The sequence below is a fragment of the Macaca thibetana genome, chromosome 7, assembly GCF_024542745.1.
Source record: "Macaca thibetana thibetana isolate TM-01 chromosome 7, ASM2454274v1, whole genome shotgun sequence".
NCBI lineage: Eukaryota > Metazoa > Chordata > Mammalia > Primates > Cercopithecidae > Macaca > Macaca thibetana.
The window spans coordinates 50,467,986-50,491,561 of NC_065584.1; the positions used below are offsets into that span (position 1 = coordinate 50,467,986).

At 38.4% G+C, this 23,576-nt stretch overlaps 2 protein-coding genes and 1 pseudogene across 3 annotated transcripts in view; 1 reads left to right on the top strand and 2 right to left on the bottom strand.

Moving 5' to 3' along the window:
• NAA30 (N-alpha-acetyltransferase 30, NatC catalytic subunit) overlaps positions 1-23,576 on the bottom strand; it is an 834,104-nt gene that overhangs the window by 137,552 nt on the left and 672,976 nt on the right. The gene's annotated exons all lie outside the window — the stretch shown is intronic.
• The window catches only part of EXOC5 (exocyst complex component 5), a 65,568-nt gene continuing 42,018 nt past the window's right edge, over positions 27-23,576 (top strand). The window contains exons 1-3 of the mRNA XM_050799723.1: positions 27-274; positions 21,494-21,588; positions 22,811-22,958. Coding sequence (XP_050655680.1) covers positions 248-274; positions 21,494-21,588; positions 22,811-22,958 — 270 coding nt within the window. The 5' untranslated portion in view covers positions 27-247. The remainder of the gene's footprint in view (positions 275-21,493; positions 21,589-22,810; positions 22,959-23,576) is intronic.
• LOC126959943 (multifunctional methyltransferase subunit TRM112-like protein) lies at positions 5,769-6,343 on the bottom strand (annotated as a pseudogene). Its single transcript, XR_007727679.1, has one exon. The product of XR_007727679.1 is annotated as a multifunctional methyltransferase subunit TRM112-like protein (transcript).

The window sequence follows — 23,576 nt, forward strand, 5'->3', positions numbered from 1 at the left end:
CCGGCGTGTGAGGCGGTGACAATGGGAGCAGCGCGGGTGGCGCCGGGAGGCAGCTGACAGGCGTTTGCGGCTTCGCTTCATGGCAGCTCTCCCGCCCCGCCTGGGATCTGTGGGGAGTGGGGGAGCCCGCGGCGGCCCGGAGCCAGGGTTGGCGAGCCGAGCGGAGACCTGTGCGCCGCGCCTCTGAGGCGCAGCATGTGAAACGGAGACGGCATCCAGTGCGGGGCGAGCCTCTCAGCCGGCCGGGATGGCTACCACGGCCGAGCTCTTCGAGGTGGGCCCCGGCGGCTCTTCAGGGAGTGGCAGGCTCCGGGTTTGCAGGCAGCTAGGTGGGCGGGCTGAGGAGCGGGCGTTTGCTGGCTACCCAGGAGGAGCCCTCGGGAGAGAGACGCGAAACTGAAGGGTTGGGGTGGCAGCTCCGTGTTAGCGCGGGCGGAGCGTGAAATGGGGGAGGGGTGCTTGGGGCCGAGGTGGGTTGGGCGACCGGTCGGCCGAGAGGGGAAGCCGGGTGGCCGAACGGAGGAGGGTTGGTTTTCTCTGTGGGGGCAAGAGGGGGAGTCTGGAAGGTTCGGGTGTTGGAAGATGTCTACTCGGGATGAGTAGTGGGAAGGGCTGACTCAGGACGAGGAAAGAGAGCCAGGAGCCTCAGGTTGGGCGAGTCTTGTCGCTGGGATTCTTGCGGGAATAATAGCAGGAAGCCACTTAAGATGGGGACTCTTGGGGGCTTCTCGTTTTGAATAATTATTCCATTAGTAAGGCTGCAGGTGGCATTCATAGGCCTGCCAGTTTAACCTTACATTTGAAAAGGCTGGGACAATTTTTTTTTTTTTTTTTTGTACACTAAAGGCCTACTTATCTCTTTCGACTGAAGGGAGGCAAAATTCAAGTGAACACTTTATTTCATATAATACATAATAATACACTGAAAGCATTTACGTGTATTATAAAATAAAACCGAAATGAACACTATAAAACGAACACTTCGTTTCATATATATAATGCAACTTAAGTGTATTATATTCATTTACGTGTATTATAAAATCACCAAACTGCAAGCTAGAGAATCCTTAATACGTAATAGTGAGAATACTATCTTTCCTCGAGCGTTTTCAGTATCTAAACCTTAAAATTTAATTTCGTGAAGTCTGGTGTAAGAAGCTGTGATAAAAGTTTGAGATAATAGAATAGGAAAACTAATTGGACTACAAAACAATGAAACTTATAAAGCATCTCGTGTGAAATAAATGAAAACACATGAGAAAAAGGAAAAGACCCCTTTTTTGTGTGTGTGCTTGTGTTTCACATTGAATAACAAAAGTGTAATAATTGAGAAGACTGTAATCCACAATAGGGAACTTCTCCATAAGTGAAAATGGTATCCTTTTTCTGCCTAAGATTCAGCAGTTTTTGTGGCTTACAATTTGAATGCCACAGTTTTGATAAATGGAACTTTACATTTGTTATTGTTACTATATTTTGCGTATCAGTCAGCTTTCGGATCGATAGTGCTTTTTTTGAGAGGAATAATATATGTTATTGTTATAATAACTTGTAATAAGACAGTAATTTGTGAATGAAGGATCGTAATTACAAGAAAGACTTCAGAGATACTGTATTTTCTCAGTTAAGTGTTGGGAGATAAGCTACATTAATTTCTGTAATTCCAAAATTGTGCCATCTGTTTATTGACACAAGATCGGGGAGACACTTTTCCTGCTAGGAACTTTTACTGTGTCCCTGGGTACTAAGTAGTGCCGTGGTTCCTTGTTTTATTTTTCACATCTTACAGAGGGAGAACACGATGAAGTTGTATGAGATCTTCAATTAATGTATTTGCTGACAAGCCAGGTCTTAACAGAAAACTATTATATATGTTGTCATACAGTTCATAAGACATTATCCTTTGAGTTAATCCAGTTCCAGTTGTACCTTGGACCATCTTATGTATATTTTAATTTAAATATTTGACCGCATGATTTCGGTAACTTATTTGGAAATATGTTTGATTTTTTTTCTCCCTCTCCCTGGCGGGGAAGGGGAGGAGGTGGGGAAATATATATTTTGCTTTTTGGGGTCCGGCCATTAGGTTGAGTAGTTAAACCAGATTAGGATTTAATGTAATTTAGTGACTCTAGTTATATGGTAGCCAGTAAGATTCAGTGATAATAGAGACAGTAGCCCTTACACTACTCTTAGGCCAGAGGGTTTTTAGAACAAATTTAAACATATATATAGATCGTAAAACTTATGTGACTTTTTTTCTTGACTGTATGTAGATTGTTGCTTCGTCAAAATTAAAAGCATAATAGTTATAATTAAATTTTAGTAGTTATAATTAAGAAGTGCATTTATTTTTTCCGGTACTGCTATGAATCCAGCCCTACAGTGGACTCTACTCTTGAGTAAGTTTTCATCCCCAAGTGAAAAGTTGATCTCTTGGCGTTGGAGGGAGGAGGAAAAACAAATCTTGTCACTGCTCAGTTTCCTGTAGCTACTGCCATAGCATCTAGATTTTAGTACAAGTCAAAGGAAGTATCTTTTCCCCCTGCTTCCCTTTCTTAGTCCCAGCTGGAGAACTGTGGAAAACAGAAGGCAGGATGTAGTCAAGGATGTTTGGTTTTTATTCATCCTAATTTTCATGCACTATTAAATAGAATTGTACTTTCACTTTTCATGTTAAGAGAAGTTAAATGAAAACAAAATTAAGCTTTTGAATCCATGAAATTTAATTGTGTTAACTATACTTCTTTTAAAATCTTATTGGTCCCATGACACTTAATGAAAACAACTTCATATAACAAAATCAGACTGTAATATATTTCCTCAGTTGACCGAAATGATTTAGTAATAGATGATTTGGCTATTGTAATAGTGTATATCCTGAAAGTTTCTCAGAATACCTTCTTAGTTTCAACTTTTGTTGACAGATCTTTCTGAAAAGATCCATGTACAGTGTTATTAAATCTTCTCGGGATAGACATTCTGAATAAGGATTGTTACGTGGTGTAGATAAATTGTATCTTCTACATATGCAAAGTGGCTGGGCTCAGAAATTCCTTTTTAAATTTTCTTTTCTTTGTTTTTGAGACACGGTCTTGCTCTATTGCGCAGGCTGGAGTGCAGTGGGGTGATCACTGCTCACTGCAGCCTCTACCCTCCAGGCACAATCCATCCTCCCACCTTAGCCTCCAGAGTAGCTGGGACTACAGGTGCCTGCCACCACACCCAGCTAGTTTTTAAAATTGTTTTGGAGAAACAAGGTTTCACCATGTTGCCCAGGCTGGTCTTGATCTCCTGGGCTTAAGCAATCTGCCCACCTTGGCCCCCCGAGGTGCTGGGATTACAGGTGTGAGCCACTGTGCCCCGCCAGAAGTTCTTTTTATGTTGTTGCAAATATTCCTTTCTCCTTTTATTGTACTACTGAGGATATTCTTTTCTCATTTGCTTATTTTTTCCCCATAATTCTTCAAGAATCTTCCCTTTTCTCTGGTTAGACTACCATTATGGGAGAGTTCTTGGTTAGTAACTAGGGTTAATTATTCATTCATTCTACAAATATTTGTTGAGTACCTATTAAGTTCAAGGTAAAGTTCTTGAACTTTATCTGCATGCCTCAAAGGGCATGCCAAAGAAATGTTAATCCTACAAGATGTGTTGCAAAAAAACTAACAGGGTTCAGTGGCCAAATAACTTATGGAAATGAGCATAGTCTGTTTTGTTGGAGATTTGCAGTATACCTTAATATGTTAAAGATGATGAGAAGTCCATTTCCCAAACTTTTTTCACCATGAGACTCTTTTCTTTTTTTTAAGAGATTTTTATTTTCTACTGCTTGTTAACTTAATTTTGTGAATTACAAGGTACATATTTTGGAAAATGTTAAGTATAGAACCTGTCCTTAGCAAATAGAGGGAGAGAAGGTAGATATATGATACTATACTCTTAAAAATAAGGTTATAAATGGTTTCAAAGAAGTCTAGATCAAGTGCCATAGGTGTCAAGAGGATGGGAAGATTACCTCTAGAAGAAAGAAAGGATTAGAATTATCTACAGAGGGATTATTATCATTTGAATTATCTACAGAGGAAAAATTAGATTTGAGTTTGTGGAACTGGGTGGAGGGACTTTTCAGTAAAGCAGACAATGAAAGCTAAGACATAAAGGGAGGGTTGTAGGCCCTGGAGATAAGGGGAACATTCATTTTGGCTGGAGTATAGCACACATAAAGAGGAGGAGTGGCATGTAAGGTAAATTGGGGTTTAATTTTGGAGGTCTTAAATGCCAGGATTAAAAATTCATTTTTTTTTTCTTTCTGTAAATGTAGGTTCCTTGATAATAGTGCTTGAGGCCAGGTAATTTGGCTGTGATAGCAATGGCTGTTTGACTTCCAAATTAGAGTATGAATATTGAAGAACACATTTTCCCACATTTATTTGTCTCTTAATTTTTCAAACTAAATTACAAAAGCTGTTTAAAAATGGACTTGTTGAAAATGATGTCTCTTGTTCAATTAGCTAGCCAGGTGTATACTAATGAGCATGAGATATACAAGTAAGGAGCACCCCGTTAACTGTCAAGGTGCTGAAATGCTATTTATTTTAACCATATTAGTTGTTAAGTGTTTATAGACATTGGCTACCAATTGTAGCCAATGTAGCCAATCATGTATATGATAAAATGTATTCATTCTGCAAACATTGAATGAATGTGTAGGCCAGACATTATTCCAGGTACTAGAGTTAAAAGATGTTGAGTTAAGCATCTGATTGAGGGAGACAGACATGTTAATACATTAATACAGTGCAGTGGGAGTTTAGAATCTTTTCCAGGGATTATTAGGAAAGGTTTCATTTAGTAATGGCATATAGAAATTGGATATTGATGGATGAGTAGAGATTTTTCAAACAGGAGAAGGGCATTCCAAGGCAGAGACACAAGATGACTCCAGTTTGTTGTAAGGTGAGGCAACTGAGAAGAGTTAGGATGTGTATGTGCATATTTTAAGAACAGGGAGTGGTGGCAAGGCATTGAGACCATGGGAGTTCGAGGGCAGTTTTTCATTTTTTTGTTTTTTTTTTTTTTTGAGAAGGAGTCTAGCTCTGTTGCCCAGGCTGGAGTGCAGTCACATGATCTCGGCTGACTGTAACCTCCGCCTCTGGTTTCAAGCGATTCTCCTGCCTCAGCCTCCTGGGTAGCTGGGATTATAGGTGCCTGCCACCATGCCTGGCTAATTTTTTTATTTTTAGTAGAGATGGGCTCTCACTGTGTTGGCCAGGCTGGTCTCGAACTCCTGACCTCATGATCAACCCGCCTTGGCCTCCCAAAGTGCTGGGGGATTACAAGCATGAGCCACCGTGCCTGGCCAGTTATTTTGTTTCTTGAGACAGGGTTTTGCTCTGTCACCCAGGCTGGAGTGCAGTAGTGTAATCACAGCTCACTGCAATGTCTACCTCCTAGGCTCAGGCAATCCTCCCACCTCAGCCTCCCAAGTAGCTGGGACTACAGGCATGTGCCACCATGCTTGGCTAATTTTTTATTTTTTGTAGGGATGGGGTCTCACTATATTGCCCAGGCTAGTCTCGAACTCCAGGACACAAGTGATCCTCCCACCTCAGGCCTCCCAAGGTGCTGGGATTACAGGCATGAGCCACTGGGCCCAGCCCGGGGGAATTTTTAAGAAGGCTTTTTATAGATCATGCAAGAGGGCTGATCTTACTTTTTTTGGGTAAGGGTCAGGAAGACAGACAATTTTATTTTTTTTATTTTTATTTTTTTTTTGGTTTTGAACCTTTAATGAGAAAAAATATATAATGTCAAGCTCAAGAACACTGTGTGTTTGGTGTCATTGGGTCAAGGGTTGGGGATACACACGGCAGAATTTGGAAACAGGGTATACATCAACAAAAACATTAGTCATAACAAGAAAAACTGGCGCCTGGCACAATCAACTCTCAGTTTCCTCTTCACTCAGCAGCATGTTGGGGATCCCGCGGCTGATGGGGAACATACGTCCAGACTTCGGGCACTGCAGGGTGCCCTCTATCACTTCCACCTCCAGCAGCAGATGGTGCATGGTCCTCAGAAACTTTATTCTCCTCATATCCCTCAACCGGGCCTTTAGGCACCTGGATCAGGCGCAAATTATCGGCCGCTTCCAGGAACGCCGCCCACTCCACCTTAGGTATCATAGGCGCCACGAAGTTGGGGTTGAACTTCACAGGGCAGGTACGGACCTCAGTGGCTTGGAGGCGCAGGGGGAAGCCACGGGAGCCCGCCCCCTGCACATGCGAGCTCAGCAGATTGTGGGTGAGCAGTTTCATATCGCCGAACAGGCTCTCGTTCGACAGACAATTTTAATGTTAGTGTGAAGAATGGCCTTCGATGGGGGAAGAAATTGTTAGCTGGGAAAATTGGGATCATGGGCAGCCTAACATAATTGTTGTCATTTGGTAAGTGTTCCAGAATTATCTGTTGACTGATTAATCTTGCCAGATGAAATTCTAACCTAATTCAATGGCAACAGAGAAGAAATTTGAAAAGACATTTTGGAGGAAGAATTAAAATAATTCAATTACTGAGGAGTTAAAATTCCAAATTTGTAACTTTGAAAAGTAGGTGGTTGGCGATTCATTAACTGTGACAGAGAAAATTAGAAGGACCTTTGCAGGGGAAAGAAATAATATATTCATTAAATATATATATATTATTTTATATATGTATATATATATTTTGTTTTATACTTTGAGTTTTTAGCAAGACATCGTGGTAAAGAAGTCCACTAGGCAAATGGAAATATGAATTAGTAACTCAGAAAGAGATCACAGTTAGAGATAGCAGTTTAGGAAGTATCACTTTATATGGGTGGTAATTTAGTCAGGAGGTGGATGACATCTCTCAGCTCTGCCCCTTACTAGTTGTGTGATCTTGGCAAGTTACCCAACCTCTTTGTACCTCAATTTTCTCATCTGTATAATGGGGGAAATAGTAGTATCTACTTCAGAAGGTTTTTTTGATGACTAAATTGAATTGAGAAATTTAAATTGCTTAGCATACTATCAAAAGAGTAGTATCCATTTTTAAAAATTAGGTGTCGGCCACTTTCAATTTAAGTGGATTGAGATGAAAACTAGATTAAAGATCTATCAGGGAGAGAAAGCCTTCAGCCTTGTCGGTCTCAGCTGACTTAGAGTAAATGATCCAAGAAGTAGGAGATTATAGTAGGAGAGGATTACAAAAAGGGGCTATGGAAGGTTATATTTTTCAGGATGGTCACAAGATCTGCCATCCCACATTGTGATGTTTATGCCCCTCCCATAGGGAAGTAGGGTCTCTGCTCACTTCTTGAATCTGTACAGGCCTATGACTATAGAAGTGTTGCTACGTAGTGATTTGCAAGGTTAGGCCCCATAGAGGGCCAGATGTATTACCTTTGATGACCTAACCTCTTGGACTCTAGCAACCATACCAAGAGAAAGCCCATGCAGCCCTTTTAAAGAACCAAGGCCCTTCACCCTTGGCTCTCGCTGAACTCCCAGCTAACGGTAAACACCAGCTTGCCATCTTGAAAGAGTATCTTCTAGCCAAGTTGAGCAGCCCCAGCTTATTTCATGTGGAGCAGAGACCAGATTTCCCTGTTGAGCCCTCCTCAAATCAGATTTGTGAACAGTATGATTATTGTTATTTTAGGCCACTAACTATTTGAGTGGTTGTTAGGCAGCAATAGATAACTGAAACAGAGGCTGATCAATTTCTTACCTTCTATTGGTGTTAGTGGAGAGAGTGATAGAGGTAGAGGTTGATGCTTAAGAGTAATAGAGTTCCATTTAAGTGTTTTATGCTTTGGAGTTCTCCAGTCAAACCAACTTGAAAGTGAACTTCTGGAATAAGCAAGTCATTAAATTGAGGACAGTATTATAGACTGCACATGTGTATAATTAATTTAAAATACTGAATCCCTGGTGTTCCCAGGAAATTAAATCGTCGAGGTGTGTGTGTGCCCAACATGTGTGAGAGAGATTTGAAAGAGTGATTGCCTTGTTCTCTTAAAAGTGGATTGCAACTGCACATAACACCCGGCAAATAAACATATAACCTACAAATTAAATGAAAGTTCTAGTTGAGTGATAAATAATTTAAAAGTTTGGTGGTTAATATTTTATGTATATATGTATTTTTAAAACTTAGCAAACTTTTCTGATGCTATTTCCTTGAAGCTGAAATATGAAAATAAGAAAATATAGTTATTTATATATCTTTGCTTATTCAGGGTATAATAAATGAAAGAAGCAATGATTCCTTACTTGTTTAATTTTATTTCCAAGGTGTTTATTAAATGCCTGTAAGAATATTTAATGTGTATATTTGTAAATACAGTTAATTTGATTTGAAATGCTAATGGCAGATTTTATTAAATACTTAAAGTAATTTCACAGTCTATATTAAAGTCTCTGTAATAGAGTGGGAAAAATATCTGGGTTAGAATACTGGTTTAGTACCTTGATAAGACTTAAATTTCATTTCCTCAGTTTCCTCATATGTAAAAATGAGATGAAAGAGCTGGGCTGTGATGATATTTAAAGAACATTCTTGCATTACAAATTTTAAATCTGATTATATGATTCTGCTGAGCCTAGTATAACAGGAATTGTAACATTTTGTTACCTCTCCCTTTTGGACATACACATGATATATATTACTTTACGGTTAGAAATGAGAAATATTCTATCCTGGAAAAATATTTTCTTAAGAGAATCTAAAATATTTTGTAAGATTCTAAATTACCATCATTCAGGTAGTCTTCAAAACAATTTTGATGACATGATTAATTGACCAATTTCGTAGTTTAAAGGGCTTCAAGATTGAATGTTAAAATTGACTAATTTTAAAAAGTAAAATTTATTTTGTAGTGTTTGTGCAAGTAGTTTTCAAAATACTTTTTCAAAGTTTGCCTTAGTTATATTTGTGTCTTAAAATGCTTTATTTTTCTGCCTTTTCATACTACTTTTGAAATCCATTTTGTTAGCTGGAGACAAAATATTTTGTGGTTTTTAAAAAAAATCAGTAGTCAATAAATGTAAGTTATTAATATACAGAAAACACGTAAAGAATCTCACTGAAAAATCAAAGAAAATGGGGTTAGAAAGTAGAGGCCAAATATTGTAAAATTCTTTAGTTCTTTGTAGTGCCAGAATTGTATTAGGCTCATATTTGGTTTCTGTTAGAATCTTGGATTGATAGTACCATGTAATGCCTGTTCTTTATTTCTGGGTTGTGGGGTAGTGGTCCTGCCCTTTTGGTTTTGGATATATGGATCAAGAGCATGACTTTCAAGACCCTCTGCAGGGATTTCAGCCATGGCCCCAACTAGCTAGTGTTTTGGTATGCTCAGCATTGTTCTGTTGACTACAGCTGGAAAGCAAGAGAAATGTATGACACAGCCTCCCCTTGCTTTCAATTTAAGTATGGAGAAAAGAGTGAAACTTATGAAAATGATTCTAAATCAATAAATGATAAAATGACAGTTAGTAATATTCTGTGTTGGGATTTGAATTTTTAAGCTTCATAGGGGTTTAAGAGTGGAGAAATTAATGGAAACCATGTAGGGAAGGAACCCTTCAAAGAAGAAAAGGGAATGGAGCCAGGCTTTAAGTAATGGTGTAGCAGTCTTTGAAGTTTTGGAGGAGAAAGGGCATACTTAGTAGGGTGAGTTACCTGGCCACAGATTAGGAAACAGGAGTAACATGGGCTTAAAAAGAAGACTGGCATAGTCTGATGGAAGTGTGGCTATTTGTTTTGAGGTACAGAGAAATTTGGGTAGGTGGTACAAGATAAGAACCCTAAAGGGTAGATATAAGAGTGTGAACTTGGCTGCGTGTGGTGGCTCACATCTGTAATCCAAGCACTGAGTCGAGCAGATCACTTGAGGCCAGCAGTTAGAGACCAGCCTGGCCAACATGGCAAAACCCAATCTCTACTAAAAATACAAAAATTACCCGGGCGTGATGGCGCACATTTGTAATACCAGCTACTCAGGAGGCTGAGATATGAGACTTGCTTGAACCCAGGAGGCAGAGTTTGTAGTGAGCCGAGATTATACCACTGCATTGCAGACTGGGAGACAGAGTGAGACTATATCTTTAAAAAAAAAAAAAAAAAAAAAAAAAAAAAAAAAAGTGTATGAATTCGATAGTGTAATAGGAATTATATAGGGAAGTTTCTCACTAAAAGGAGGTAGTGTTTTAATGATCTGTTAGATAGTGGTATCCATAATAAATTTAAGGAAAATACATGATAGGCAGTACTTTTGAACCGATGGGTTAGTTGGTTTAACAAGATACAGAAATATCTCTCTGAAATGATCTGAGACTTACTTTTTTTTTTTTTTTTTTTTTTTTTTTTTTACCTAGGCTGGGGTAAATATCCTAGTTTCTTTGAGTCTGTGGGTGGTTCCAACACATTGTATTGGATCTACTTTTGGGAATGGAGATATAAGAAAATACAAACATTTGAATTTTTGTCAAGGAAGCAACATTATTTAAATTAGGGATTTATGTTCCTGTCCAAGGGATTGACATCCAAGGGAGTTTTCAGTAGAAATGACCACAAACACCATTAAGTTCTGGGATACATGTGCAGAACTTACAGATTTGTTACATAGGTATATATGTGCCATGGTGATTTGCTGCACCCATCAACCCCTCATCTACATTAGGTATTTCTCCTAATGCTATCACTCCCCTGGTCCCCCACCCTCTGACAGGCTCTGGTGTGTGATGTTCCCCTCCCTGTGTCCATGTATTCTCATTTTTCAGCTTCCACTTATGAGTGAGAACATGCAGTCTTTGGTTTTCTGTTCTGTGTGAGTTTGCTGAGAATGATGGTTTCCAGTTTCATCCATGTCCCTGCAGAGGACATGAACTCATCCTTTTTCATGGCTGCATAGTATTATGTATATATGCCACATTTTCTTTATCCAGTCTATCATTGATGGCCATTTGGGTTGGTTCCAAATCTTTGCTATTGTGAATAGTGTTGCAGTAAACATACATGTGCATGGTCTTTATAGTAGAATGATTTGTTATACTTTGGGTATATACCCAGTAATGGGATTGCTGGGTCAAATGGTAATTCTGGTTCTAATCCTTTAGGAATCGCCACACTGTCTTCCACAATGACAAACACCATATTTTAATATTACAATTGGTAACATTTGTAAAGCATTTAAAATCAGTTTAACGGAGCAATATAACAACCAATTATGTAAAGCTAAGTTTCATATGATAGTATCTTAGTGCATAGTTCTAGATTTTTGTTTTGGCTTGGTGATTTTTGCTTTTGATTACTGTAGCAAACAGGAAGTGAAGCTAAACCTTTGTCAGGCTTATAAAATTCTAAAGGAGTTACAAATTTTTTTACAGGTATTTGTATTATAGGGAATTGTTTGAGAAGTCTCTTGGGAGGACTTGGTCATTTGGAGGTCTTAGGATTTGTTAATTTGGCTATCTTTTTCTCACTGTAAGTGCCTTTGCAGCAAGGTAAAGTATTAGAAAGCAAGGCATTAGGATTTATTTGCTTATATAAGCAGAATTCTTTATTTTTATTTATTTATTTATTTTTATTTTTTGCTTTTTTGGAACTTCCATCCCTTGGGGATCAATCGCTGACTTCTCTTAAACTACCTAGTGATAATTTGTCTCTGAGGATAAAACGTGTACTTTGCTTCCAGTACACTGACCTCTAATTTTCTTCTGCCTGCACTGGTACCTCCTGTTTTCTTTTGTTGGATTGTTTTCTTCCTCTTATCTCCAAATGTTGGCATGCCTTTCTTCCTCCTAGATGATCTCACCCAGTCCTTCGGTAACCATCTATGTGTTGATGATTCAAATTTTGTGAAGCTCCAGCTTCTTCCGTGTAGTACTAACTTGTTTTTCCATCTATGTGCTCTATATTTGTCTTATTTATCTAATAGGCGTCTACAATATAACATATGCGGAACAAAACTCTTGTTTCACTGCTCCCTCATCCATCTCTTTCCCTGATCTTCCCATCTCAGTAATTAGCACCACCATTCACAGAGTCGTCCTGGCTGCAAACCTCTACCTCTATGAGTAATCTTTTATTCCTTTTTTTTCTTTTTCCACATATTCAGTCTATCAGCAACTTATATGTATGCATGCCTTAAAACGTCATGAACCTATTTCTCACCACCTCATCCACTGCCACTTTCATCTGAGTCACTGCCGTCTCTTGACTGGACTACTAAGGTATTGCAGGTTGGGTCTTTTGGGAGGCCGACTTTGAGACAGTTTAGCATGCAGAATATTTATTAGGAAGTAACCTTGGATAAACATTTATGAGGGGGCAGAGCAAGGAAACAAGATTGGGCATGTGGAGAAACAGAGTTACAGTTTTGGTCCAGTGGCAGTGTTGATGGCTCCTGTGGGGAGGTCTGAAACTAAAATGACCTGTCAGAGTTGTCCTGCCCTTATACTCCCATCTTAATCAGTCATTGGCTATGGATCACATTGGGAAAGGCATGACATTGGGTGAAGTGGCTCTTTGCATCTGATGAAGTCCCTGAAAATACTGCCCATGAAGCCTTTTTGTTGGCAGCACTGTTAGCAGTTAGGGCAAGTCCCTTCTTGAAGGGCGAGCTGGATGGCACATAGTTGTGTTCACCACAGACCACCCTTGTTCCACTACTAGACTTCACTTCTTCATATATATTTGGGGAGTAGCTCTTCTGACATTCTGGTTGAGTCTTATCCTGGAGGAAAATTCGAAGAAGAAGGCTAGTGAGATGAACTGTGGCCCCCACTACTATAGCTGGTCTCAGAGTTGCAACTGATATTCACTATCTCTCACCTCTACTGTCGATTGTAACTCTGCCTTACCTTCAGCTAGTACCTCTGATGTTCTTGGTATTTTAACTGGTTACAATACCCTTTTTAGGCCAGGGTTGTAACACTTGTCCATACATTTTCAGAATTGGTTGAGGGAGTGTCAAGAGATCCCCAAGAGGATCATCTGTGTGCCAGACATACTGCTCTCGGCCCCCATTGTGTGTGGGCAGCCCTGCCTCATCCTGATCATTATGGTTGATTGCCCCAGCCAAAGATGATCACTCCTCTTCTTATTCCCTAGGTATAAGGAGACAATATGACCAGGCGGTACTTGTAGTTATAGTTTAATGATACTTTTATACTATGTTCGTAGGCAAAAGTATTCATTCTTTGGGGACCAAGACTATTCCCGAAGAACCTAGAGTCACAGGGATCCCAAGCACAAATTGGGAATCATGATAAGTGAACCTACTTTCTGCTTTTACCCCTTGTTGCCAGACTCATGTGTTTTTCGTATTGGAGTCAAAGCATCATATAAAGCCTTTTAATTCAGAATATATACTGCATCTTGGAGGATAGTGCTTCTTTTTTTTTTTCTTTTTTGCCTTTGGAGACGGAGTCTTGCTCAGTTGCCCAGGCTGGAGTACAGTGGTGTGATCTTGGCTCACTGCAACTTCCACCTCCCGGGCTGAAGCAACTCTCCTACCTCAGCCTCCCAAGTAGATGGGACTACAGGCATCCGCCACCACATCCAGCTAATTTTTTGTATTTTAGTAGAGACAGGGTTTCACTATGTTGCCAAGGCTGGTCTCAAACTCCTGAGCTCGGGTATGAGCCACCACGCCCGACCAGTGCATTATCTTGATAGAGTACACCCTCTGAACTGGTGCTTCAGCTGTGCCTTCATCAGGCTGTTCCAGTGCTCTGTTAGTCTGCCTACCTCTGTTTGGTGTGGTTTATGATATGACCAGTGAATCCCATGGTTACCTCCTTTGCTGTAAACTGGGTGCCTGGGTCCTTTGGTGTGATGTGGTATGTGAAGTCCTGTGCCAGAGGAACAAACACTCCCTCGGAGGAAAGGCAAATCCAACTCAAATATTTCTCTATCAAAGTAAAATATTCTTTCTTCTAGAGTGGGAAGGGCCCAGTGTAGTCAACTTGCCAACCATGTGATTAGTCTTGAATGGGGCTATTTTAGGGGCTTAGAGTTGGTCTTTGTCACTGTTAGGCTAGATTTTTGGTTTCACAGTCCTGAATCAGCCTTGGTAAGTAGGACCTCTTGCAGTTGGGGTCATGTTGTCTCTGTACTGTGTCTGCTTTGTTCATGTGCTCAGAGTGCTAATGCCAAGCAGAGTCATTTTTTCTGCTTGGTTGCTTAGTTCCTCTTTCATGGTATATGTTTTCTGGTGCTAACGTGTTATACAAAGAACTTCATACTTTTCATCCAGTCTCATATATCTGTCTGTCTTAGTCAACTCAGACTTCCATAACAAAGTTCCATAGACTGGATGGCTTCAACAACAGAAGTTTATTTCTCAGTGTTCTGTGGGCTGAGAAGTCCACGATCAAAGTGCCAGCAAGGTAGTTGTCATGCTGAGGCCTCTTCTCTTAGCTTGTAGGCACCACCGTCTCACTTTGTGCTTGCGTAATCTCTTCTTTGTGTGTGCAGAGAGAGATTTCTTTTTCCTGTAGGAACATTAATCACATAATGAGGGTCTGTACCTTGTGACCTCATCTAACACTGATTACCTCCCCAAAGGTCCCATCTCCAAATACCATCACATTGGGAGTTAGGTCTTCAACCTATGAATTTTGGCAGGACAGTTCTTTCATTGTATCGTCCATATGCCTCTACTCTAGACTTCCTTGTCCTTGGTCTTCCAATCTTACTTCTCTGATAGCTAGGCCTTTTGCCATTTCCTGTGTAAGGTGGCATCTCATGGTAGTTTTGATTTGCATTTCCCTAAATATTAGTAATGTTGGGCATTTTTTTTTGGACAGATTCACTCACTCTGTTATCCAGGCTGGAGTGCAGTAGAGTGATCTGAGCTTACTGCAACCTCTGCCTCGCTGGTTCAAGTGATTCTCCTGCCTCAGCCTCCCAAATAGCTGGGACTACAGGCACTCACCACCACACCCAGCTAATTTTTGTGTGTTTAGTAGAGACAGGGTTTTGCTATGTTTGCCAACCTGGTCTCGAACTCCTGACCTCAAGAGATCTGCCTGCCTCAGCCTCCCAAAGTGTGAAAAGACTGTCCTTTGTCTTTCGAATGGTCTTGGCACCCTTGTCAAAAATTGTTTGACCAAATATGTGAGGGTTTTTTTCTAGGCTTTCTATTCTGTTCGGTTGTTCTGTATCCCTGTCTTTATGCCAGTATCATATACTGTTTTGATCAGTGTAGCTGTGTAGTAAGTTTTGAAATCAGGAAGTGTGAGTCCTGCTGCTCTGTTCTTTTGCAGAATTGTTTTGGGCTCTTTGGGGTTTCTTGTCTGTTTTTGAATAGAGCAAAGTCATTGGGATATTCACAAGGATTGAGTTGAATCTGTAGATCACTTTGGGTAGTATTGACATTGTAACAATATTAAGTCTTCCAGTCTGTAAACATAAGATGTCTTTCCGTTTATTTGTGCCTTCTTTGATTTCTTTCGAAGTATTGTAGTTTGCATTGTACAAGTCTTTAGCCTCCTTGGCTAATTCTTAGTTTATTCCTAAGTACTTTGTTCTTTTTGATGCTATTGTGAATGGAATTGTTTTCATAATTTCCTTTTTAGATTGTTCCTTGTTAGTATATAGAAATGGCAACTAATTTTTCAGTTTTTCTTTTATCTAACTATGTATTTGTATCTGTTAATCAGGCTGTCTTCTTCCTCCTCCCCTCCCCTTTACCCTTCCCAGCCTTTCTTTGGTAACCACCAATCCACTCTTACTTCTATGAGATCACATTTTTAAAATTCCACATATGAGTGAGGTCATGTGGTATTTGTCTTTCTATTCCTGGCTTATTTTCCTTAATATAATGTTCTCCTGGTTCATCCATATTTTTTCAAATGACAGGATTTCCTTCTTTTTAATGGCTGAGTAGTATTCCATTGTGAATATATGCCATATTTTCCTTATCCATTCATCCATTGATGGACACTTAGATTGATTCTGTATCTCAGCTATTGTGAATAATGCTGCAGTAAACATGGTGGTACAGATATCTCTGACATACTGATTTCATTTCCTTTAGATATATATTTAGTAGTATGATTGCTGGATCATTATGGTATTTCTGTTCTTAGTTTTTTCAGGAACCTCCATAACGTTTTTCGTAATGGCTATGGTAATTTATATTCCCACCGACAGTGTGCAAGGGTTCCCTTTTTCTCCACGTTTTTACCAACACTTATCTTTTGTCTTTTTGATAATAGCCATTCTAATAGGTGTGAGGTGATACATTACTGAGGTTTTAATTTGCATTTCCCTGATGATTAATGGTGTTGAGCATTTTTTCGTATACTCGTTGGCCATTTATGTGTCTTCTTTTGAGAAATGTCTGTTTCTGCCCTTCACACATTTTTAAAATTCAGGTCATTTATTTTCTTCCTATTGAGTTGTTTGAGTTCCTTATATATTTTAGATAAACCCCTTATCAGATGTATAGTTTGCAGATATTTTCTCCTGTAGGTTGTATATAATCATGTTAATAATGCTATGGAATTTGGTTTGCTGATACTTCATTGAGGATTTCTGCATGAATGTTTATAAAGGGATATTAGTCTATAGTTTTCTTGCACAGTCTTTGCATGGCTTTGGTGTATCAGGGTAATGCTGACCTCATACAGTGAATTAGGAAGTGTTTCCTCTTCCTCAATTTTTTGGAAAAGTTTGAGAAGGCTTGGTGTTAGTTTTGTAAAATGTTTAGCAAAAGTCAACAGTGAGGGCATGAGTTCCAGGGCTTTTCTCTGTCGGGAGATTTTTGATTACTAATTCATCCCCCTTACTGGCTATAGGTCTATTCATATTTTCTATATTTTCAGGATTTAGCCTTAGTAGATTTTATGTTTCTAGGAGTTTTTCTATTTCATCTAGGTTATCAAATTTGTTGGTATACAATTGTTTGTAATGCTGTCTTATAATCTTTTTTGTTTCTATAAAATTGGTAGTAACGTCTTCATTTTCATGTGTGATTTTAGTATTTTGAGCCTTCTCCCTTTTTTTCTTAGTCTGTTTAGCTAAAGGCTTTTCAATTTTGTTGATCTTTTCAAAAAGCCAACTTCTGGTTTCATTATTTTTTTTTTTCTATTGTTTCTCTGTTCTCTAGTTTGTTAATTTCTGCTCCAGTTTTAATTATTTTCTTCCTTCTGCTAGCTTTGGCTTTAGTTTTTCTTTTTTTTTCTTGGTTACTTACGTTTATACTTCTTTTTCTAGTAACTTAAGTTTTAAAGTTATGTTGATTTGAGATCTTTTTTATTTTTTAATATAAATATTTCTAGTTGCACATTTACTCCTTAGCACTGCCTTCACTGTGCCCTATGTTTTTGTATATTGTGTTTTTATTTTCATTCATTTCTTAAGTATTTTACAATTTCCCTTGTAATTTCTTCTTTGATCCATTTACTTAAATCCTCTGACAGTCACTTTATCCAGAGGGAGAGGGGCTTGCAAAAATGGGGAAGGTGCAACAACAAAGGCCTTTTTATGCCTCTGTGGTCTGAAGCAGCAATTAGCCCTCAGCGCAGGGATCCCAGATATTTAGAGGACAGGGTCCTTTTTGGTCATGCTGGCCTCTACAACCTGTGTGCATGTTGTTCCAGAAAATTTGTGTACAGCACTCTCCCACAGGGCTAGGGTGGGACCTGGGTAGCTGCTATTGTGCTAAGAGCTGAAATTGACCAAAATTACCACATTTTCTTGTCTAAGTCTTCACCTGGGAAGATACAAGCCTTCACTAGCCTACAGAGTTCCAAAATAGTTAGATTCTGCCAGTGCAGTTGTTACCTAGATGGGGAGACAGATTTACTCCACCATCTTCCCAGAATCCTGTCTGTTTTATTGATACATAACCATGCTCATTCATGTGTTGTGTATGTTTGCATCTGCACCACAGTGGCAGAGTTGAATGGTTTTAACAGAGACTGTGTGGTCTGCAAGCCTAAAATACTAGCTATCTGGTCTTCTAAGAAAAAATTGTCGATCTCTACTTTATATTCTTAAGAGTGGCATTACTTTTTGCCATCCTACATGATTAACTACCTTGACTGGACAGGGGCAATTTTAGGGATTTTTACTTGGGCTTCCTCATTGTAATAGTTCTTATTTTGTAGACCAAGGACCCAGTATTGGAGTCATATCAGCCACTTAAGTGTGTCTATACCTGTTAAACATTTGTAGACTGCAGAAATCACCACTAGGTATGCTCATGGACATATTGGTTTGACTCTGCCAGATCTTGGCCAGGAATCTATTACCTGGCCCCCATAGGTTCTCACTCTGACACGGTCCATGATGCCTTAGGCCAGCCAAGTGCCAATGCCAACTAGGACCCTATGTCCAACAGACTTCAAAATATTTGCATATTTTTCTTTCCTTAGCGTACTAAAGTAAATGGTTGTAGCTTCTTTTGGAAGAAGGAATAGGAGAATTATTATTGTGTATTGGCATTCCCAAGAAGAAGGTAATACCTATCTTCTTGAGAACCTGGCCTTTTCTTCAATCAATAACAGGAAATATATCATAGTACATCATATAAGACTTTGGTATAAACTCTGGATTCTCATTACCTCTCTTGACCTCATCCACAATTATTCTCCCCTGCATTCACTCTCTTTTAGTCACACTGGCCTCTTTTCATTGATTGTATACCAAGAGTGTTCCCTGTGCTTAGAGTCTTCCTCCCTCAGATAGCTTATTAGTTGGCCGCATACAGGTCTTTACTCAAAATTTATTTTCTTAGAAAGGCCTTGCCTGGTGACTTCTTTCAAAGATAATCTCACTCTGGCCAGGCCCGGTGGCTCATGCCTGTAATCCCAGCACTTTGGGAGGCTGAGACAGGCGGATCAGCTGAGGTCGGGAGTTTGAGACCAGCCTGACCAACATGGAGAAATACCACCTCTATTAAAAATACAAAATTAGCAAGGCATGGTGGTGCATGCCTGTAATCCCAGCTACTCAGGAGGGCTAAGGCAGGATAATCGCTTGAACCCAGGAGGTGGAGGGTGCGGTGAGCCGAGATCATGCCACTGCACTCCAGCCTGGGCAATAAGAGTGAAACTCGGTCTCAAAAAAAAAAAAAAAAAAAAAAATTCATCATCATCATCTCACTCTTACCCATCATTCTGTATCCTCTTTCATTTTCTTCATGGTTCTTATTCCGCTGTCATTTTTTGTGCTCATTTGTCTGTCACTCTCCTCCACTAGATCCAGAGGAGCAGAGATTTTTTTGCTCCTTTTTTACTATTTCCTGGATATTTAGCATAGTCTCTAGCATGTAGTAGGTGCTCAATTAATATTTGCTGAATGAAGGAATACTGTATTTTCAGATGATTGAAAATATTTTGTATAAAAAAAGCTTAACTTTTTATGTCAGTAAATACCTGCTATTTATAAGTTTTTAGTATATGTCATTTAATAAAACTAATATATTAAAATTGATGAACAGTATAACGTGTTTAATTGAAAACTATGATTACTCAACAAATTAACAACACACAAGAACTAAGATTATTAAGTATTTATACAAATGTGTATGCCAAGCAATGATAGGGAAAAGGTACATGATTACTATATGAAGTTTTTTACTGGAAATATTGTAGATTTTTGAAAGGGTTGACTACTTCCTTAAGTAATTTCACAACTGTAAATTGAATTGGTATTAATAGAACCTACCTTGTAGACTTACTACTTACCATAGTACATATTGAATATGATAAAGTATGTAAAATACTAGGCAATGCCTGGCACATAGTAAGTACTTAAAAAACTTTAGCTGTCATCGCCATCTCATTGTATAGGAGTATTTCATGTGATGGCCAAGTTTTCTAAAATTTTTAAGTAGCTTAGTTTCTAAAGTTCTAAGTAGTTCTAAATATAAGTTCATCTTGAGTTCATATTTCTCAATTTTAGATGATGTTAAAAATCTTTAGATTCGCATCAACTCTTGTTTCAACAGAAGTGAGGCAGACTAGAGGCTGATTATCTAAATGATTATGTGTTGCTAAATGCGTTCATTTTATTTCAGGGTGCCATATTTTTTTCTTTGTAAGGATATTAATTCATCCTTGGAACTTAATTCTTAAACATGTCAGCACTTTATATCTTTAAAAGTTTAAGAAAAAACTTTGCAGATATGAAAGTTCAGATTGTAATCACCAGCAATTGCTGCTGATCACTAAGTTACATGCTAGGTAGGAGGCAATATGTGGTATCCATTTACATGAAAGAGGGTAGTATGAAAAGTATGTAAATTAGTGTGTATTAGTCTAAAAAATGTATTATCTGCTGATGGTGAACATTTGAAGTTTTCTTGATTGAGCCTTTTCTAATATCCTTTTTTAAAAAATGGTTTTTTAAAGAAAATTATAAGATTTCGTATCTTTTTCTCATCGGCTATCATGTGTTAGACTTTTTCTCGTTTCTAAACTCTTTACATGATCATGATTTTAATAGGAACATTGTTTTTCATCCTGTAAGTTTACCGTAATTTGTCAGTTATGGCTTTGTGAATATTATTTATGTAAACAATTTCTTAGTAATATACATAATGCTCAATGAACATTCTGCAGAAATTTTTGCATTCATATATGCTTTTCCCTTAGATTTTAAAAATAAAATTACTGTTAGGGTATACGAGCATTTGTAACACTATTGATGTTACCTAATACCAGTTGGCCTCCAAAAAGATAGTTAACTGTTGACATTTCTAACAATAATGAGAGTATAAATTTCAGTTTATCCTTTCCTGCCTTGCTTGTTATAATTTAAAAAAAAAAACAACTTTGTCAGTTTGTGAGATTTTTAAAAAAAGGATAGGCCGGGTGCGGTGGCTCATGCCTGTAATCCCAGCTATTTGGGATGCTGAGGCGGGCAGATCATGAGGTCAGGAGATCGAGACCATCCTGGCTAACATGGTGAAACCCTCTCTCTACTAAAAAATACACAAAAATTAGCCGGACGTGGTGGCGAGCGCCTGTAGTCCTACCTACTCAGGAGGCTGAGGCAGGAGAATGGCGTGAACTCGGGAGGCAGAGCTGCTTGCAGTGAGCCGAGATCGTGCCACTGCACTCCAGCCTGGGCAACAGAGCGAGACTCCGGCTCAAAAAAAAAAAAGGATAATTTGATTACTAGTAAGGCTGTACATTAAAAATAATTTTTTGACCATTTTATTTCTTCTATAAATTACTTGTTTGTTTACTTTGCTCATTTTTCTGTTGAGTTGTTCCAGTTGGTCATTAATACTGTTCTAGTATTTTAATATCCTAATTTTCGTTAAGTAGTTTGTTTTGTTTATTGAAGACTTTTTAATTGAAAAAACTGTATATTTTAATATAGATGTATTTAAACAGTAATTTCATTTTAAGTTTTTACCTAGTAGCTGTTTTAATTTTATAAATAATATTAAGTACTTGTGTGTGAAACTTTGTTAAAGCGTATTTATTTTGTAAACTAGGAGCCTTTTGTGGCAGATGAATATATTGAACGTCTTGTGTGGAGAACCCCAGGAGGAGGCTCTAGAGGTGGACCTGAAGCTTTTGATCCTAAAAGGTGAAATAAAAAAAAATTTTTTCCCCACAGATCTAATCTGGTACACATTAGTGTTAGAATAGAGATAACTGTTGAGATTGCTTTCAACATTCCTCTACAAGGATTTTAGTTAACAATTGGCCAATAAAAGACATAAATCAGCAGAGCATTAAAAGTTTGAGATTTTGTTTTTTCTTTGACATTCTTTTAACGAAGCAGTTTTACTGGTATGCAGGAAGTAATTTTATTGAGTATAAGAATTTGACATTTCTTCTAATGAGTCATAAACTAGAAATGGTTATACTTCTAAAATAAAAACATTAAATACATTGTTTTAAATATAGTTGTAAATTAGGGGAACAGAGTCACTGAACTCTAGAATGTATATTATTATTTTTATACAGTACATTTACCTTCTTGACTATTTTAAATAGGCTATAAAATGTATTTCTATTGTAGGGGTTTAATGGGGATTCTGGGTGAGGTTTTCATTCACCTCTGAGATATTCCACCAAATAGCAAAGACTTGGAATCAACCCAAATGTCCATCAGTGACAGATTGGATTAAGAAAATGTGGCACATATACACCATGGAATACTATGCAGCCATAAAAAAGGATGAGTTTGTGTCCTTTGTAGAGACATGGATGCAGCTGGAAACCATCATTCTTAGCAAACTATCACAAGAACAGAAAACCAAACACCGCATGTTCTCACTCATAGGTGGGAACTGAACAATGAGATCACTTGGACTCAGAAAGGGGAACATCACACACCGGGGCCTATCATGGGGAGGGGGGCGGGGGGAGGGATTGCACTGGGAGTTATACCTGATGTAAATGACGAGTTGATGGGTGCAGCACACCAACATGACACAAGTATACATATGTAACAAACCTGCACGTTATGCACATGTACCCTACAACTTAAAGTATAATAATAATAAATAAATTAAAAAAAAAAAAAAAAAAGTCAATAGTTAAAGCCTGGCCGTATTTTCAAACGTCATGTTTGCTTTAAAGCCATGTGGCCTGGACACAACTATGAGGAAGTTATGAAATTACAGAAAGACTTGATCTTTTGATGAAGAAATTTCTAACAAGATGCTAAAGAAAAAATTAACATGATCATTTGAAGCTCAAGGAACACTTCTTATTAAGACTTTATGATTATAAGTTAACTGGTCAGTTCCTAAGGATTAAAAATAGGTAGATTGATACATATTCAAACTTTCCTCTATTAGATTATTAGAAGAATTTGTAAATCATATTCAGGAACTCCAGATAATGGATGAAAGGATTCAAAGGAAAGTAGAGAAACTAGAGCAACAATGTCAGAAAGAAGCGAAAGAATTTGCCAAGAAGGTACAAGAGCTCCAGAAAAGCAATCAGGTAAACATTTTGTTAAGAAATGGGTATTTTATATAGGCTATAATATCTTTATTTCCTTCCAGTTTTAAGCTCTTAAAAAAGTCTAGTCACATGGTAGTAACTGTCAAGATTTCTCTCTACTGCCTCAGTCCCATGGGGTAAAATGTTAATGAATTATTATCAAGTACTCTTGGCATTGGCTTTCCATAGTGTTGGTTTAGGATCATGGTACTCTTCTCAGGATAGAGTGGTATCCAGTTGAGTGTGGTCCTTGATTCTCCTCTAATAATGCAAACTTTCAAGAATGACACTTCAATAGACCCCTAGTTTTAGGGACTCTTTATTAGCTTGGATATTTAGGTAGTCATTTGCATTCTCTTTAATCATAAGACAAAGTAATATGAAACCAACTATTGTCTGGATTAGGTTTTCCCTAGAGAAAACCTGGTCTGGGAACTTTCACAAAAGTCATGAGGTATATGCTCCAGTGAGAATTCTAGTGTAACTATAGGAAAAACTGCCTTGATCCGTTTTGGAGTAAAACCAGATCACTAGATTGGTCCTGAGGCTAAGCAGACCAAACTTCTTAGTCACTCTTAGGTCCTAGACTTAATCTGGAACCTCTGAATCCCATTCACA